This window comes from Silurus aristotelis, assembly GCF_946808225.1.
Source record: "Silurus aristotelis genome assembly, chromosome: 11".
Taxonomy (NCBI): Eukaryota; Metazoa; Chordata; class Actinopteri; order Siluriformes; family Siluridae; genus Silurus; species Silurus aristotelis.
This window is the reverse complement of record NC_139584.1, coordinates 7,914,981-7,935,332: the sequence shown is the minus strand read 5'-3', so window position 1 is coordinate 7,935,332 and position 20,352 is coordinate 7,914,981. Positions and strand designations below refer to the sequence as shown.

At 35.6% G+C, this 20,352-nt stretch overlaps 2 protein-coding genes across 8 annotated transcripts in view; one reads left to right on the top strand and one right to left on the bottom strand.

Moving 5' to 3' along the window:
* Positions 1-4,215: 4,215 nt before the first annotated feature.
* On the top strand, positions 4,216-7,372 carry b3gnt7l (UDP-GlcNAc:betaGal beta-1,3-N-acetylglucosaminyltransferase 7, like). Its single transcript, XM_083553362.1, has one exon. It carries the CDS (start codon positions 4,617-4,619, stop codon positions 5,793-5,795), a length of 1,179 nt encoding a protein of 392 aa, XP_083409488.1. The 5' UTR covers positions 4,216-4,616; the 3' UTR covers positions 5,796-7,372.
* Positions 7,373-7,799: 427 nt separating this feature from the next.
* Positions 7,800-20,352, bottom strand: part of cep104 (centrosomal protein 104) — a 32,675-nt gene continuing 20,122 nt past the window's right edge. The window contains exons 14-23 of one of the 7 annotated variants that reach the window (XR_014535901.1): positions 18,886-19,086; positions 18,497-18,589; positions 15,961-16,021; positions 15,796-15,868; positions 15,546-15,654; positions 13,899-14,037; positions 13,561-13,637; positions 13,001-13,097; positions 9,488-9,581; positions 8,243-8,281 (exon numbers count right to left, since the gene is read on the bottom strand). Coding sequence is in view for 4 of the 7 variants with exons in the window: in XM_083555332.1 (XP_083411458.1) it covers positions 8,145-8,281; positions 9,488-9,581; positions 13,561-13,637; positions 13,899-14,037; positions 15,546-15,654; positions 15,796-15,868; positions 15,961-16,021; positions 18,497-18,589; positions 18,886-19,086 (984 nt within the window). In the remaining 3 variants the exon portion in view is untranslated. Of the gene's footprint in view, positions 8,282-9,487; positions 9,582-12,512; positions 13,638-13,898; positions 14,038-15,545; positions 15,655-15,795; positions 15,869-15,960; positions 16,022-18,496; positions 18,590-18,885; positions 19,087-20,352 lie in introns of those variants that run through there. The other 6 variants (XR_014535902.1, XM_083555332.1, XM_083555333.1 and 3 more) reach the window with 6 other exon arrangements.

The window sequence follows — 20,352 nt, the reverse complement described above, 5'->3', positions numbered from 1 at the left end:
AGCCTGAACTTTTCACACCGAGACTGTTTAAAGGGACTGCACACTTATTTTCTTAATGTTTTCAAGAGACTTTTTTCTCATTAGATGTGGTGACTTTATTTAGAGAATGTAGCACATTTTGGTGTAGGAGGGATTTTAAACAGTGACTGAGATCTATTATAATGATAAAGGGTGCACAGTAAACAAAGCATTTTTACTAGGTATATTTTCGAGTGTGTTTTATCTGGGTGTCATGTAGGTCAGATTTTATTTCACAGTATTTTAATGAATGCTATTTTTTTTTTTTTTTTTTTTTTTTTTTTACTCCACTACACGCCAGAAAAGCATTTTTTTTAATCACAAACGAATACATACATACATTAAACTATAATCTGTCGCGAGATCACGAGATCTCGCGAGAGTTACTGAGGCGCAGTGACACTATACTGTATACTCTGACTGTTACAATAGAAATCTCATTTTATATATATATATATATATATGTAAACTTGGAGGGAGACTGGGCAAAAGTTTTGGTCAAATGTGAATGCTTTAATGTAAGATTGCTTTCAAAAATCATACAAAAATTAATCATAAGAAATTCGTCATACAAAAGACAATCTAACTCAAATCAATATTTGGTGTAAATACACTTTGGCTTTCACTTGTTCTAAGTCAGAAATTTTTGTAGGATAAGAGTCAAGTGTATGATTAACCTAATGATTATCATATGTAGGCCATTAACTGAATCAGCTGTGTAGGATCCTTAAAAATGTTTAACCTATATATGTATATAATTCTCATAGATCAGTACTTTTATATCTGAAATTATTAATAAATAATTATTATTAATAATTAGTATTATTAATAAATTGATACAGATTTCCTGCGGTAATAAATAAATAATATATGTAAATACAGGACAGAGACAGTGTATTTTACCACCGCAGATTATCAGATCCTCCATCAACCAACCACTGATCGCCATCGTTTTCCGACAACCAATCACTGATCATTACCATTTCCAGACAAACCAATCACTGATCACCAATGTTTATCCCGCCCTCGTAATGCTTCGTTCTTTGTTGGAAAGTCTCTACTTGGAGCTTACTTTGTATATAATAATGAAAGAGAATTATCTTGATCCCAAAAGGACACACAGATTACTTTTATTCACCCGCTTTCACATTTTCAATCCAATTAACTAGAACTAAGTGTCCTATAAGTAGTCAATACATCTAACATTTCTTCTATACCATGTAGCCCAGCATTGTGGAGGGTCTGAGTTATGGGTTCCTTGTATAGCCCTTTTTCAATTTGAGATGAGATGTTTTCTGTTTCTGGCCGCTTGCTTGTTTGAATCAACCCATTCTAACATGTTCGCTGTTTTTTTGTGGATGGTCTACAGTTCGGACAGTTTTTCTCCATTATGTTTGCGAGGACAGGGGGGGTATGGAGACGGATGGTCCGCTTTGGCGACCCCTACTGGGAGCAGGCGAAAAAAGATGTTTGCATTCAATGGTGCCCCATGATACGTTCAAAGTGGGATAGTTTTGTTTATAGTTAGTTATAGATAGATATCTCTGGTTTTCTTTCTAGACAAATCTCAGACATTTTATTATACCTTCACATATTACAAAAGTTATAAGAGACATAGAACAAAACTATTGAAGCTTTCGTAGATATATATATATATATATATATATATATATATATATATATATATATATATATATATATATATATATATATATATATTATTATTTTTTTTTTTTTTTAACTGCCACAGTGCTCTCATAACAAAATTACATTAATTAAGGAAAAAAAATTCTATTTTCATGAACATTTTAAATCTAATTCTTCGGTCGAACCGATTAATCGGCGAAATTCTTGACCGGCATCGACCAAAAGCTTCATTTCACTCGTGGACGCCCTCTACCGCATATAAATTGTATTACAACAAACAGAAAACTTAAATGCTCCTGAGGTTCCAGTGACCTCTGTTCCTTCCCCTCTTCCATCCTCTGATCTTTCCACTTCGTCCAGACCTGCCTCTGGATAGTGTTTTCTTCGCATGGAGGCCACTCTGTGCATCTTGTAACGGTTTCTCATCAACGCCTTGGGTGGTTCCATGAAATTCCAGAGTAGACCTGGAGCTTTGTCAACAGTCTGCTACACTGACTCAGGACTACAGTTTGCTTTGATCACCATCACTGTACCCCGCAACATTGTTTATCTGTAATTAATAGACAATTGGTGCAACCCAGATGAGGATGAGGTTCCCTCTTGAGTCTGGTTCCTCTCAAGGTTTCTTCCTTATGCCATCTTAGGGAGTTTTTCCATGCCACATTCACCACGAGATTGCTCACTCTATTTAATACTCGTACTGTCTATATTGTCTCACATTGTCAGTATTGTCTTGTATAGTCTGTTTTTGTCTTGTCTTGTCTTTTCTGTTTTTGTTATTTATTTACTTCGAGAGTCACTAACAGCTGGAATCAAACTCCTTGTGTGTGTCAACACACTTGGCCAATAAACCTGATTCTGATTCTGATCAGGTACAAACTTACACTTATACTAACATCTTATTCATTTTATTGCCACATTATATGTGTAAAGCTGCTTTAAAACAATGTGTTTATTGTTAAAAGCAATATACAAATAAAAATAAAATAAATTGAATTGAATGCTTTGGGAAAGTGTTTTCCAAGTGATTCCATATACTGTATTTACTCTATGGGCCTTACATTAAAGTTTTAACACGCCCTTGTCAAATTCCTCTAGCCACTTTTATCACCGATGGTACACAAGTGGCCACTTGCACCACAGGGGGGGAAACTAAGGCCTCTGCTCACAGAGAACTTTATCAGAAGCAGTACATTTGACAGTATTGGGTAGACTGTATTGCCACAAATAATGTTTCTGCAATGTTCTAATCTGATCATTTATTATTGTGATTTTTGTCATCAAAAAAATGAAAACAAATTATAAATTAGACAAAGGGTTTGGGTGAAACATCTCTTTTATCAGCCACAAGACAGACAGCACAAACAATGGACATGGACCTAGTAAGGGTTATTTAGGAAACAAAACATAATTGGAAATACCCTTAATAATAATAATCAGGGTGTAATTTCCCCCCAAAAATTTAAATAATAATAATAAATAATTAGTTAACAAATGTTGGGTAATATATTTATAATTATGTTTAAAGTCATGGACTGTTTGTGACATAAGTTAGACCAACCTAACAATCAAGTCCATCGAGTCTTGTCAAGTTTTGTTTTTTTAAATGTAGCTTGACATGTTACCGTAAATTTGTCCTGTGGACAATCCAGTTTCTGAGAACTTTGACTCATACTCTTCCATAAAAGGCTAAATAGCAGTCTCCTTACTGAAAATGTCATCATATCAACAATTACACATCTAATGATATAGAAACAATTAAGTAATAGAACGAATGCATTGATATAAAACTAATTTGGCTCGTAGCCAAATCTCCTGTCACCAGCTCCTGTTTTGGAAAATCTGAATGGAAACCACCTTTTGACCAAGCAGTTTTATTTCTTCACACGAGGTATATTTTAATGCAAAGTCATCAACTGTTTTATTTATATATAAGACCTGTTTGATTCACTACATTTATTTAAAACCACCAAACTTACACTTGTATCACAAACACATGTAGTTTTATAACATATAAGCAATTAATTAAATTTAACTGGACACAGAGATCTGAATTTGGTTAGTTTACATTTAAATATTGTACTTCATGTAAAGTGCATGTAACAAGTAAAAAAGCACCTTACTTTTTCCTTTTAATGCATAGTCATATAAGGGTTATGATATGTATCTCTGCCCCAATTCTCCACTGTCAGTGACTGAAAACATACCACATTCCATCAAGGCAAAACATTTCGTCTTGCCATAAATAACACGTTTAGCTGTGATAATCATAATTAATATACACGTTTTCAATAATTAATAGATTAATCCTCTCTCTTTTTTCATCATTTCCTAAAAGTAATTTGTGCACAAACGCGCATGTGCCAGTGTGGGGCAGAAGCTGTCAGAATAAAACAGCGCCCTCGTGCTTTAAAAAAAAAAAAGTGAATAATTGGAATTTTTTGTTCACGTCAAAAGTTTATTAGAAAACGTTTGGTTTGAAGTCTAAAAAACCCCAGCTGTATTTAGACTCTAATCAATTGTGTGTGACCTCAGAAAAGGTTGTCACATTTGGGTGTTTGGTGATAATGGTGGGATGGTTTGTGTGTGTGTATGTGTGTGTGTGTGTGCGCGCGCGTGTGTGTGGATGGGGGTGGAAATGAAGGGACGAGTGACTGTACAAGACACCCCTTGTGTTATTGGATTACCAGGACACATCGTGAAGCTGAGAGAGAGAGAGAGAGAGAGAGAGAGAGAGAGAGAGCGCCCGCAAGGCAAATGCAAAACCCATCAAATCAGCGGATAATCTAAACATCTGCGGGCAAAATGCCACCTAACGGGATATCGGCTTTTTTTCTACCAGGACAGAAAAAAACGAAAGTTCGTGGTTGCTCATTGATACAATTTCTTTGAGAATTTTATTGAGTCGTTCAGTCTGAACTCCTGCACCAACCCTGAAGCGCGTCTCTGAAATGGAGCATTTATTCCGGCGCAACAGAGTCTTGAAGTTTCTGCTGAGTTTATGTTTCGTGTTTGCCACTTTGTTGATGATCCAGAAGTTTCGAGTGCTGGACGTCAAGGAGGTGCATTTGGAGCTCAAGAGTACCTGGTGCGCTTCTGGGCTGTGTAAAACTAAATCCACGGCTCTGGTCAGTCACAAACCCACTGCTGCGTGGAACATCACCGATATTAACTGTAGTGCGGACACTGGTCTACTCAATCAGCCATGGTTTCAAACCCTGGACTCCAGGTTCCATCAATTCGTCCTACACAGACACTGCAGGTATTTCCCCATGCTCTCGAATCACCCTGAGAAGTGTACAGGGGATGTGGACCTTCTGATCGTGGTCAAGTCGGTTATAGAGCAGCATGACCGCCGCGATGCTGTGCGTCTCACCTGGGGAAAAGAGCACTCCATCAGCGGGAAAAGAGTCAGAACCCTGTTCCTGTTGGGCACCCCTGCAGCTGGGAAGGACTCCAAAAACCTCCAGAAACTCATCGAATACGAGGACAGACTTTATGGAGATATCCTGCAATGGAATTTCATGGATACCTTTTTTAACCTCACGTTGAAGGAGGTCAATTTTCTGAGATGGTTCAACATGTACTGCACAAATGTGCCCTTTATTTTCAAAGGGGACGATGATGTGTTCGTCAACCCAAACAACCTGGTGGACTTGATAGATTTTCGAACAGAGGAGGGCAAAGCGCATGACCTGTTCGTTGGGGACACCATTTCGAAAGCAGTGCCTATTAGAAATCATCAAAGTAAGTACTATATACCCAAAGAGCTGTATGATGGACCGTATCCACCCTATGTAGGTGGAGGGGGGTTTCTCATGTCCTCTGAGCTGGCACGTCGATTTTTCGCCGTGTCCGAGAGTGTGACGCTTTTCCCCATCGATGACGTCTTCTTGGGCATGTGTCTTCAGAAGTTAGGGCTGGCACCAGAGATGCATCCAGGCTTTAAAACGTTTGGGATCATGAAGCGCAAGGTGAGCCAGTTGAACAAGGAGCCATGTTTTTACCGTCACCTTATTGTGGTGCACAAACTGAGCCCAGAGGAACTGTTGAAGATGTGGGACATGGTGCACAATGAGAAGCTCATTTGTGCCATACAGGGTATTGAACCGACTCCAGTGGTTGCGTGACCTCCGTAAACCAAATATAATATGTAGAAGCTTTAAGTTTTTTGTTAATGGTTTAATAACAATTTTCTGAACTTAACCATAAATACAATACAAAATAATATAAAGCTACGTTTATTTCCTTCATATGAGACACTTTATCCATAGTCTATATAAAGAACATCTAACTACTCTATATCTTATCAATTGCACAAACTGCGGATTAATATAATTCCAGTAATGCAGTGCCTGAAGTTTATTTACAGCAGAAGAACCAAAGAAAATCTTCCGAATGAAGAGTTTATGTGGATGTCAAATGTTAATTATGCTTTGTTGCATGAAAAGCGAGAAAATAATGAAAACTTTTAAGCCACTTTGTTTTTCTGCGCAGAGCCTTTTTTTTTTTTTTTTTTTCGAACGTTTAAAAAAAATAAAGACGAGAAGAATATACAATTCTTTGAATCATTATAAAGATATATTTATAAATTTTTATTTTCAGGATAATTTTTTTCAGTTACAAGGACAAACGCTCAGAAAATAGTGACTGAATAGCTCACACTACAAATCAAATCTTAGCATATAAACTGCAACCAGTCGAAGAGCAAACACATATTCCTGGAAAGCCAAATGTAGAAATGTATGTTATGCATTCACAAGTGCTCTTTGTAAGTGTGCTTTCTCACCAGTCTTATTTAAGTCTATAACAGGATATCCTGCAATAATAAGGGCTAACCTATTTTCATGTGAATTGTCCTTAACTATCCCACATTTAAACAGTGTGGGTGTAAAGTGATTGTTAAAAAAAAATGCTATTATCATGTATGAAGAAGGTGGTTGAAGCAGAACACTATGCTTCAGTCATTTTATTTATCCAAAAACACAACTGTTTAGATGCAAAACCCGAAAGAGATTCCAATAACACCCGTTTCCACTTTCAATGTCACCAACAGGTTCTTATGATTTTACATGGACCAATTTCTTCTTTATGCTCTCAATCAGTTTCACAATCGGTTTCACGTTAGAATAAGAGCATTACAAACCCATGGTGCATTTATAAGATGTTATGTGTTTACAATGTATTCTGCTGTACTACAATATATTTTCCTGGTATTTGCTCAGCTCTGATTAGGCAAAATGACCACCTTGATTGCAAAATACGAACACAGGAAGTTTATTTCAAAGTTTTGTTTTTTTATTCCATTAGGGACAATTCAACCCAGAAAATCTCAACTTTTGCAGTTTTACATCTGGATTTTGGTAACTCTTGTACCTGTGCTTGTATATTTATACATGTACTGTACAGCGTTGTTGTTAAATGTTATGTTTATTTTGTTTGATGCTATGTAACTGACAAATCCATTCTGTTTAACATGATTTATTAAATAATTTTAGGACTCTTTTGGAAAGATAACAAATATAAACACTGGCTTTGGAGTATTTATACATAAATACAAAAACAAATCCACAAAATAGCTATAGGTATCATTAATGTTCTGTGTTTGCATACAAATGTATATTAGTCACCACATTACCAACTATCTGCTTTCCAAGAACATCTCTGGAAGAACATAAGTGGGTGTCTTCAACACTGAAATACTGTTTACATATTATATTGTGTGATTATTGTGATATGCCAGTGACAGTTTGAACCTCACTACAGGGTCCTGTGTGGATAATGTTGAAAAAATCTTTGAAAAGTCCAGTTATAAAAGAGAATGCTGTTATCATATATACATATATGATTTTGTTCTGATATGAGGAAAAGGTCTTGTTTTTGCTGAAACTGCTTCTAACACTGTTTCATTAATCTTTTCATGTCTGGGTTCAATTTAAGTTTATATATATATATATATATATATGGGAAATATGTCAGTACTCTCCTTTAAATTCAATTGTAATTTTTTCATTAAAAAAAAAAAAAGTTTCAAAAAGGTACAATCCTGCTTGTCTACATTCTGTGTGTGGGTAACACTGACACGATAATGATATGAGCGGATCGCATGGTATTTAAGCACAGTTTCACCCACATTTGGGTGTTTCCATCATACTGTTCTGCTTTATGTTTAACAGTGTTTAAACCTCTCAAAAATATAAAAGTGCTATATTTATACATCAACATTTACAAATCTTTACACTTGCACACTAAAATCGGAAGAAGAAAAAACAAACAAAAACAATGACAACAACAAACTGTAGCTGATCCAGTAAAAAAAAAAAAAAAAAAAAAAAAAAATCCATATTAAAGATTTTCTCTAATTCAAGATGCATCTTTTCCTATGCCAGTGCTTGTGAATATGATGACGAGGAAAAGTATGTGCTGTTCTCCTGTGATCATGTCTGAGTAAAGCATTAAGGATTGGATAGTCCTCTGGTTTAGGGTTTTACTTTACTAGTCTTACTGGGTCGTGGGGCAGGTGCAGAGATGCGAGTGCTGCGACTGCCCCCTCCTCTGCCTTTCCCAACAGATTCTACTGCTGCTGGCTTCAATGCAACTGCGCTGATTGTCTTCCCTGATTGAGGCAAAATGATATAAATAAGAAGAAAATGAATTAAAATGCAATCTGGTCTTAAAATGTACTGTGATTTGCTGGTAATGACACAAAGGAGGTTACCTTATAATGGCATCTAGTTTATGTGGTATTTGTGTATGTATGAGCATATAGCTAAGTAGGGGTATTTGCAGGAGCAGTGGATAAAAAGCTTGTGTGTACATCAGTTCAACATGAATTAAATTAAGACACTTTGCTTTCATACATTAGACATGACTTGATCTTGGGTTTTCCCAAACCGTGACTAAGCACAAAGCCTGGGAATCTGGGTCGCTTGTGTTGTGAGGCGGCAACATTACCGGTAATACGATCATGTTTATTTTATGTCAAAAGGGTGCCCTCAGTCTACATAATACAAAATATTGTTTAGAAACTAGTCCAAACATTTTAAACATGGTCTAAGAAAATTATAGGTGTGGAAACATTTTGATTGCCAGGTGTTTTTGAAGAGTATTTTTTAGGTGTGTCGAATTTGATGGAAATTCAAATATAAAAAAAAAAAAGAGGGTTTTATTCCCTTTGGGGTCTTAAATATAAAAATGTAAAAAATATATATATTTTTAAAGAAAATAAGCAATGTTATGTAAATTAATAAACAATGTTATGCCGTGGTTTTTTTGGTTCTTTGAATAATAAATGCAAACATAGATCAGTAACAGTTACATTGTCACTAATCTATAATTATGACTTACAACCTAATATATTTGATTATTATTATTATTATTATTTTTTTTTTACCATTTTCTTTTTCACTGCATCCACAGCAAACTAACCTTAACCTTATACAGTCATTCCTCAGTGCCATCTAGATGTATCTGTTAACTGTATCTGTTAACTTACTACCCTGTATATAATCTAAATTCACAATTCGTGCCTTTCATAACCATATAACTACACCTTGTTTGGTCAGGACTCTGGAGAGGGCGTAGGAAGCTGAGGGAGTAGGATCCATACCTCAGCTCATTTCTGACCTTCCTCTTTGCTCAGCATTACCCAGAGCTATACTGCTTTGTAGATATTACCATGAATTAGTTACACAAATGAAATTAAAAGCTGTTTTTTAGAGTTAGAGTTCTTTTTAGACTGGTCTATTTAAGGGGGTGTGGTGAGATAGAGTCTGGAAGTTGGAGAGCTCATCGCAGGCCAAGTGTGGGATGAATGGCTCACCTTGTGTGTGTATCTTTGCTCGCTGTAGAGCCAATGTCCTGCGAGCGTTCTGTTTACATCCAGCAATGCTGTCCATGAGGTGAAACTTCCACCCCTAAACACACAGTTTAATGTTACTCTGCAGTCTGAAGCATTTCTGGGCTCTGGGTTCAATATATAAACGAATACAGAACACTTAGCTGTATATGCAAATGTGTGTGTTTTCTATATATGAAAGTGTAAACGTTTAATGTGCAGTTAAAAGTTGTGAGTATCCCTTCTGTTGCTACTAAACCCCCAAAACTAGTTTTGGTTGCCAAGAAATTAAATAATTACTTGCATAGTGTTCGCCTGTGTGCAGTTAAATTGTCATGTGATCGCAGTACAAATACATCTGTTTCAACAAGGTCTAAACATTTGTTTTGAACTTAAACAAACATGCTTAAACCATCATCAAAATCAATGTGCTATTAAGTCTGGAATAATATCGATCAGGGTTCGGTTATAAAAAACATGTCAAACTGTGAGAATCACACAAAGCAGCATTAGATTTATTCTTTAAAAAAATTGAAGAAGTCAGAGCAGCAATCTCTAGTCAACTCAACTCTGAAGAAGCTGGAGAAAGCCACAGCTCAGATTTGTGAAACTGTATGGAATCTGGCATACCCAGTTCAAGATTTGGAAACTGGAAACAGGCTTTTTAATATGGAGCTTTCAGGTCTTCGTTCAAAGCTCTGTGCTCGGTAAAGAATGAACATTGTTCAACTTACTAAGAACACGATTCTCACAGTGGAGCATGGTAGTGGTAACTTTGAGAGTTAAAACAACTTTTCTAGAACATTGCCCCAGACCAATTTTGCAATCTTTCAGTAATCTCTATTACACAGGAACAGGTGTATTTATACTATGTAAATTCTATGAACAGGTGTAAATATACTGTATGTACTCCAGGAACAGGTGTATTTTTTTATTCTATCTATATCAGGAACATGTATATATATATATATATATATATATATAGATGCTATACGAGTTATACCGAGATCATGTAACTCTTTTATAATATAATAATTCATAATCCATGATATATTATTAAATGTCATTCTGAATCTATGATGTTATACCTAAATGGAAATAGTTGTACTCGATCTAAATAGCTGTTACAGTAACAGGGTAGATGCTGATGCATTAAACTGGAACATTTGTGTAAAACATTTGCATAATATATTTATTTCCCTCTCAGCCAGATCAACATTGTGGGTGAGTTTATCTATGTCCATGGCATCGATATGCAAATCAACCAATTTTATACCCAGGCTAATGCCTTTTCCAAATAAAACGTATAATGAGTTGAGTTCAGTGTATTATAGAGCATTACCTTTTGAATCTTACAACTCCCTATGTAGCTGCTTTTCACTAGACAATTTAAACGTTACCCAAGACCCTTACAATCACAGACCCCTTCCCCCAACTCTCTTACTGACTGTAACACCAGCACACTTCTACCCCACAGGAAATAGTGCAAGCACAGCATTGCCTATATATAAAGGTTGTTGTACTGAGCATATCTGCCAGGGTTAAAATTTAATGGTGTAGTAAAGCTGAGTCTGAAACGGAGCCTATGTTATACGAAGTAATCACACACCAATAAAAATAAAATCAGCAACATATACTGGTAATCTCAGGGTAAACCTATATATTAAATACCCTCCTTTTTGGCATGTCACATGACAAATGAGATCACCTACTAATTTCTTTTAGAATTTCATAATAATTCACTTATTTAAAAGCCTGTTTATAAGTAAAGACTGTTTTAAAGGAGTAAAGATGATTTTTTTTCATAGATGCTTGTGATAAAAATCACACATCACCTCACAATTCTAGCTGTTTGTTATTTAATATCAAATTTGTTCAAATGGATGTAACAGATCAGATTAATTGAAATTTTGTAAATAGATAAAAAGACTCTAAATGCCAATGCGCTAAGTGTTCTTGCTGATCGATACATAAATCTATAATGCCAGTAAAAAGTTTTGGAACAAGTAGCCTTAGTTATAAAGGTTGTGCATGCTTGCATGTATAATATGTGTATCTAAATTCCACCGCAGTTTCCTTGTTCACTTTTCTTTTTTTATGTCGGTAAAACATTCATTTGGTCACATAAACGAGTGAGTATAGATTTTACTAACATTTGACTATTATAAACAAAAACAGTTAAAATGTAACTTAGGCTCACAAACTTGTGACCTTTGCTAACCTGTTATTTTTATGTATTAATGTCAATCAGAGGTACAGATGTGGCTCTTTATCAGCATATTAGCACTTTAATTTAGCATTAAAGGCATTTATTGTACATACACTAGCCATGAAAGTTTCCCTATATATATATATATATATATATATATATATATATATATATATATATATATATATATATATATATATATATATATATATAAATAAAATGGCCCTTTTCCCCCCTCAAATGTCTTCTTTATTTGGATCTTGAATAACTGGAGAATGCCTAACCCTCTCCTAGTTTTATTTTACATGAACATTGCATGTTTCAAGTACAATTAAACTGGGCCAAAATTCTTCGATTATTTCATATTATTTCCTATACATTGTTTATTATTGAAGAAAGACATTATTTGTCACTGTATTTAAAAAATAAATAAATAAACAAATAAAAACTTAATAAAAAAAAAATAGAAATCTGGGTAATTTAGTTTTAATGAAACATGTCTAACGTTTAACAGAACCACTAATTGACAGTTTTATCCAGTGCTTATTTCCACATGTAAACAAACAGAGACGGAGGGGGAAAAAAAATAAAAATAAAATAAATATTATACACACACACACACACACACACATGTAAAAGTGTAAGGAAACATCGTGGTTTGCAGGAAGAAAAAACATGATTATATGTCGCTTATGCCAGTATGTTATGTCACTATGTACTTTCATCCCTTATTCTTAGTGCCAGTGTTGACTGAATTTTGAATATATTGAAGCAGTGAAGGCAGTCAGCCATGTATTAGAGTTTGGTGTTTTTTTTTTTTGTTTTTTTTTTTTTTATGAGCTAGTTTTTACACATTCTTCGTAAACAAATCTTTCTTTATTTTATTTTATTTTTTACTTATTGTGCACTTCAATAAAAAAAAGTTTCATATTCTGTTTGAAAATGGTATTATGTTAGAAGGTGTATTGTGCAGAAATTCTGTTGACAGTATAATGAAATCAGACAGTGTGTGGAGAATTGGGGCTTCTGTGGCTCCCAGCTGACAGAACTGAGGAGAGATGATGTATGACAAACTCCTAAATATCTTCAGAACATTAGTCCCAGGCTTTCAATATTATTACGTTATACATAAAATCTGGCAGAGATTGCAGACTACACGGCACTGTTTTAGATTTCACCGTATAAAATGTTAATAAGCTTGCTTGAGAATGAAACTGCAAGAAACCAAATTAAAAATTGTGTGGACATGAATATATTCAAGGCAATTAAAAAAATTATAAAACACTTACAAGTTCAGGCTATCCATATCTTTATTTTAGCTGAATAAGAATAAGACTCAGACAGGTTAAGATGTCAAACTGTCATGGGATCTTCACATTCAGGAGTCTGTACAGAAGAATTTTTACTCATCTGATGTTACCCATTATTTTAGCTTCCGTGTTTAACCAATGCACACCTGTTTCATGGCTGACAAAGACACTGTCTCCATTAACCAAAGCCCTCTCAAGGTCTGAAATTAGAGCCATCAGATACAGTGCGACAGAGAAAACAGAACAGATGGTAGACGCTTGTTTAGCTAAAATATTTGCATTACAAAATAAATAAAATGTAAATAATAACTGAGCAATTCCTCAATTATTCCTGGTTGTGTAATATGCCTGCTGTGTTGTCATTTTAGATTGACCTTTGTGAATTGTATTCAATATCATTGTACATGCTACAAGGAAAGGCAGGGAGATTATCTGTGAAAAGCTCTCATTTCCCAAAAGACAGGACTTTTGAACCTGGCCACAACAATTAGAGTAAATGTTTTTTGTGTAAATAAGAACTGATATTGGATGTTTCTCACCTCCTCTCCTGGAGGGAAATTCTCATGGCACAAAGGACAGTGGTTACAGCTTCCATTGGCCACTGTATCTAGAAGGGCTGATCAGAAACACACACACACACACACACACACACACACACACACACACACACACACACACACACACACACACACACACACACACACACACACACACACACATATAAGCACAAGAAGGTTTTTCTCAGTCTGAACAAAATCACCCAGCATCAAACTTGAATGAAATAAGAAGCTGGTTGTGCCCATGTTTACTACTTATAGATAGATATGTCTGCTGTCAGCAGTTATATGTAATATATGATAGCATGGGGAATACTCACGATTACAGGCTTTGCTTTGAGTGTGTTCACTCAGTTTGTTTTTGATGAAGGCCTCAGAACAGTGAGGACACTGGGTAAAATCTGCTTTGTGTTCACACTCAAAGAGCAGGTGCTCTGTTAGGCTCGAAATCTCTACTACCTAACACACACACACACACACACACACACACACACACACACACACACACACACACACACACACACACACACACACACACACCCACACACACACCATCATCATCATCATCATCATAAGTACAAGTGCCACTAATGTAAGCCATGCTAGTCAACTGCAGCTTGATTGATGGCACCTCAAATATAACTCTATTTAAAACACACACATCAGTGCAGAAACGAAACCAAAATCATACAAAGTCATTTTTTCCCATTCTGATTCAAGAAAACAACACAGTGTGCAGAGCAAGTATGTGAGCTGTTTTTATAACAACGAGTTAAAGTTCCACTCCCCTGGAATGCTGTTAAAGCAAACAAAGTGACAGTTGACCTCTCTAAATTCAGCTGTCAAAGTAAAAACCACGGAAACATGAGGGTGGGAAGAAAAAGAGGTATTCCTCCTGGTCTCTATGACCTCAACTACACTCCTCTAAATGTTTATGATGAGGGGCTCATCGTCCTCGCTCGCTCGCTCGCTCACTCACTCACTCACTGAAACACACACAAACAGTCAATACAAGGTTGAGCCCTGGATGCAATGTTTTGCATTAACTCTCTTGTCAGCATATTTTTAATGATTAGCTTCTTAAGGCATATATAGACAGGATTCATTTACATAGGGAGATGAGTTGTTGTAATTATGTGTTATTAATTAAGACCGTTTTTTGTAGTTAGTCCTGTCTTCATCTCAACATTCCTCCATGAAATGCACAGCTATTTGTTACTATAATTAAAAGGAAAGAAAATAATGCCTTTCTTTCCACCCAACAAAAAGGTCCAATTATGATTTTTAAGACTCCGGGGCAATGGATTGTTATTCCAGAGTGAAAACACTTCAGTGAAGCTGCATGTAACCAAGCATGTTTTGTCATTTTGTGTGGACCATTGTAGTTCGTACATAGTTTCTGTTTGGAAGTGGCCGGTAATTTGACCATGTGTCCCATTACAATATTAATGGGGATCGGCAGTGACTGGATTTCGAAGTGCTATCTATAATATGTGGAAGCAATTTCTTGCTACTCTTCTCGGAACATGTAAAAATCTATTATCTCTTAAGGAACCTCAAAGGTTTTTTTAAAGAACCTACAAAGTATTTTCCTACTGGAAATATAATGAAATAATGCTCTTTTTTTTTCTTTTTTGAAAGATAAGGTTTCTAAGTTCGTGATAATACAGTGCACATTTTGAACGTGTGAACAGAACATCATCCATTTACATTCCATTTACATGTTACAACACACTACTGTAAACTGAAAATACCAGTTCTGCTATTTGAAATTCCTTTAATTAGTAAGGAGTTAACACAAAACATTCCACCATATTGTTGTGTGTTACATAATTCAATTTAAATCAGATCATACATACACAACCTGTAACCTATAAGACTCAGTAAATCCCAAACTTCCAACTAATTATGAAAACTGAAGCAATTTCATTGTGTGGGGTCTGACAGTGTTTCACTCACTGATATACCTGTCTGCACTGAAGGCATCTACACAGCATTGGGCAGTGTTTCCAGTAATGCAGGTCCAAACCCTCTTCTGTAAAAGACTTATCTTTTTCTCCACAAAATATACAAAGGCTGCAAAATAAGAGATAGATACAAGTAGCATTGCAAAAAAAAACCTCACTACAAGTTTCTTTCAGCATGATAATAATCATAATGTTTCTAGTGAAATCCAAGACTTCTGGGGAAATGAACAAAGTCTTAACAGGTGCTTACTTGTCTAGGTAGTTTGGTATGGATTGGCCCCCTTTTTTCTCAGTAGAGATGGAATGTGTTCCCTTTTTAACACCTATACATAAAGATAGACATTAAGACCCTCTTAAATCTGTACACACAAATAAAAACAGGGATGATGAACAACTTTCAACAAATAATACACACCTGGGTTATGGGGCTTCTCGGTTTTTCTCTCTGGCAATTTGGTTTTTTCCTTTCCCTTTTCCTTTGTAAAAAAATATGAGCCAATTTCAATACACAAATGATAATAATATGTGGATATGTTTTAAAATTATGTTTTGTTATACAGACTTGATATGATACATGATAAGATTAAACTGTGACACACAACTGCTAAAATCCTTTATTGCTACGTCATTTTTGCAATGACATTTTTTTTGTTATTTATATATTTAGCTACGTTTTCCATTTTTAGGTAACCTGGGCTATTAGGACTTACATAAAATGAATCTTCACTTCAAGCTGAATAGCATTTTGCTATCAATAACAACTACATGGAAAAAGGGTAGGTAGTGTAGTATTTACTAACAAAAGTGTTGCATGTTTCATCCTTTTTAGCCTATTCCCACTAAAGAAATCCATCTCAATCTAACCACATGTCAGCTGCCAAAGATGGGCTGAGTAAGTCAAACCTTCAGGCCATCTTTGTCAGTTGTTCAATTTCCAACTTTGTTATTACTCGGCTTTATTGATCAATACATGATTTTAATGATTTGAGAAACGGATTACTTTCTAGCAGCTCAACCAGTCTTTTCGTGGATGGTTACATCATATTAAGCTACACTGAATGTGATTTCAGTTTATCCCAGGGCACCATACACACATATTCACACCTAAGGGCAATTAAGAATTTAATGCACTTATTGACCGGTTTAGAAGAGATGACGAAACTGGAGAACCCAAAAGAAAACCCTCACAGAAACTCTATAAATTAACCTGTAGTAACCTGAGCTACAGGACAAACTGGTGACCAAGGAGCTATGAGTTAGCATTGCTATCCACTAGATCACTCCAGGGATGTTTTGTTTACTGGAATTAATATGGAAAAAGTTAAATGATGTGAAAACGTAGCATAAAAAAACCCAATAAATGTTTAAATAATTGGTTTCAACAGACTTAATTAAATGTGGAACAGGGGATCATAAACATTCATATGTAATTTTTTTGCATGGAATACATACAAAAACTATTGCAATGACAAGGAGTAAGTCGTGTTTTTTCTGTTAGCCGAAAATCAAAAGATCAAACGGTGGATATGAGACGAGTGTCACCTTTTATTTCCTGTTTTTTATATCTACATGTGTTAAAAAACATAAAACAAAGTATCAGACCAAACAAATTGTAGGTTTGTGCAAGTATAGTAAAAGGTAAGTCTTGAAAGCTTATTATTTGGTCGCATTCCTTGCTTGCAATAAGTGCATCAATCAACTGCCTGTAAATCATGGACATCAGCAAATTATTGGTTTCTTCTTGTGTGATGCTTTACCAGGCTTTTTCCACAGCCTCTTTCATGAGTTTTGGTGAGGTTCTCTTGTCAGTCTCCTCTTCAAAGAGTAAAATGCATGCTCAATTAGGTTTCTGGTGATTGACTTGGCCAGTCTAAAAACCTCCCATTTCCCCACCAGATGCAGTCCTTTGTAGTGCAGGCAGTTTGTTTCGGGTCATTGTAGTGCTGCATAATACAGTTCTTCAAACTGTAAACTGACAACCAGCATATTTTTGTGAACTTCTGAATTAATTTTGCTGCTGCTAAACATCATCAATAAAGATTAGTGAGCACATTTTAAAAGCGTTCATGTACATTTAAGCCATGACAGCACCTGCACTAAGTTTCCAAATTAGCTTGTATGCTTTGGATCATGACCATATCCTTACTTTTTCCACACTTTTGGCCTTTCGATCATATTGAAAGCGTTCAATCTTGGTTCCAACACTCTTGTGGCTTATCTCTCTATTACTTTCAAAATACTACAGCTGATGATCGGTCTGCGGCTTGTCATATAGCCTCTATACTTTTGATTTCAAAGCCTTATTTTAAAAGTGGATTGTAAAACATTCAACCCTTGTCCTGTGGAGGATATTTGTGATGTTACTGACTGTTATTTTTGTGGTTTTCTCAAAAGTTCTCACAAATTCTATGCCATCGGTTATTTAAATTGAATGATTTGGTGTCTGTTGCATAGCAATGTAATTATTTAGTTTTCCAGGCCATCACAAGTTGTATTTTGTATATATCTTTTTATGTTTGTGCAATTTTTTTCTCAGCTTCAGAATGTCTTGCTTTTCTCCTATTGAGAGCTCTCTGATCTTCATGCGAATTATCCTTTCAAACAACATGGCAAGCAGGCTTTACTTTGAAACTGAAGAATAAAAGGAAAAAGTTTATGTTCAACTATTTACTGTTTAAAAACTGACTCTGTGATCACAGAACAAATATGTAAAACAAAAAAGACCTGCCAATCACATACCAATCATTTTTTTCACTCAAGTGTCAAATGATAGCTTTTTGGGGGAACTATAAATACTGAGACCTATAGTACTAAGTAAAAAGTATAAAATACAGAGATTCCCAAAACAATTTAGGTAACAGTGCTGCTTTCATTATAAACCTTTTGTTGAGATGGAATATGATGCACTAATCTCCATGGACATTTACTTCATGCATGGCTAATGAACCTACACTGATCTCCTTCAGGACAGCCAGTTGCTCCTGCAGGCTTTTGATTTCCTGCTCCTCTTTCTCTCCCTCTTTCCGCATTCTTCCTTTTTGCACCTTAAGAGAGAGTGGAAAAGAGAGACATAGATTATATAATTGTTTGGAATAGTTGTATTACACTGACTTGATGCAAACCCTCCAGCCTGGCATGATCGCCATCACACCCAATAAAGCATTCTAGACAAAGAGTGCAACTTGGTGTACATGTCCAAGTCTCTTTGGAATCCTTACACACTGATTTACACCTGAGGAGCAAAACTAACATATTTTCCATTGCTACACATGGTCCATTTGTTATTATATAATAGTGATTTAGCAGTGATTGACAGCAGTTAGGTCCAACCTTCTTTTACCTGCGATTGTGGAAGTTTTCTGTCTATCTTGGTGAAAGAGTCAAAGAGGTGTTTGTAAAGGACGTTTTTGCGAGTGCTAGGATCGTCCGGGGGCAGGTAGGTCATTATAGAATGGCCGTGGAGTTGGTACATCATCTGCACGATACGTACAGCCAGCTCACGCACGGATGCTGCGCAATGCTTCAGGGCTCCTGCAAGAAACTAAACCCACACAAACATATCTGATTTATAATCGTTTTATACATTTGTAAGCATGGCGCAGAAGTCTTTCTTACATAATTATATGTTACAGAGAAAACTTTCAGTCATTTAAGAATATGCTTTAAAAAAAAAAAAAAAAAAGATTGTGATGAATATCTATTTGAAACAAAAGCGAGGATGTAAAAAAATGTGTAGCAATTTTTTTTTACAAATTATATACAAACAACCCACCAGCCAATCTTCTTATGACATCTGCATGCAAGAAAAGATTGTTAAAAGTAAATGGTTGTTTACACCAAATATTGATTTAATTTGTACTCTTCAAGTCAAAAGTACAACAGAGAGGCTAAAATAAACAAAAGAGCAAGCCAAACCAAATACATATTTGGTGTGATGTCTCTTTGCTAGCAAAAGAGTATCAATGCTTCTAGATACACTTGCACACAGTTTTTGGAGAAACTTGGCAGGTAGGTTGTCCCAAACATCTTGGAGAACTAACCACAGATCTTCTGTGGATGTAGATTGCCTTGAATACTTCTGTCTCTTCATGTAATCCCACACTAAAACAGATTAGATGATGTTGCGATCAGGGGGCCAAATCGTCACCTACAGGACTTCTTTCTGCTGAAGATAGGTCTTAATGACATTGACTGTATGTTTGAGGTTTCCTGCTGCAGCAGAAATTTGGGGACCAGTCAGATGTCTCCCTGATGATATTGCATGATGGATAAGTATCTGACTATATTTTTCAGTTTAAAACATCATTAATCCTGACCAAATCTCCAACTCCATTTGCAGAAATGCAGCCCCAGACATGTCAGGAACCTCCACCATGGTTCACTGTTGCCTACAGATACTTTGGCAAACAACTTGACTCCTGCTAGAGCCAAATATTTTACATTTTGACTCATCAGTCCAGAGCACCTGCTTCCATTTTTCTACACCGCAGTCCCTATGTTTTTGTGTATAGTTGAGTTGCTTAGACTTGTTTTCATGTGGAGGTATGGCCATGAAGACCACTTCTGGCCAGACTCCTCTGGACAGTAAATGGGTATATCTGGGTCCCACTGGTTTCTACAGGTTTTTTTTTTGCTGATGGCACTGTTGAACACTGATTTGTTAAAGGGAAGTAAACATGATCTGTCTTTTATCTGCTGCATTAAGTTTTCTTGGCAGATTACTGCTTCTACATCCTCAAATTATAAATAAATATTAAAATATTAAAATAGCTTAAACAGCACATCTTAAAAACCCAGTCTGCTTTGA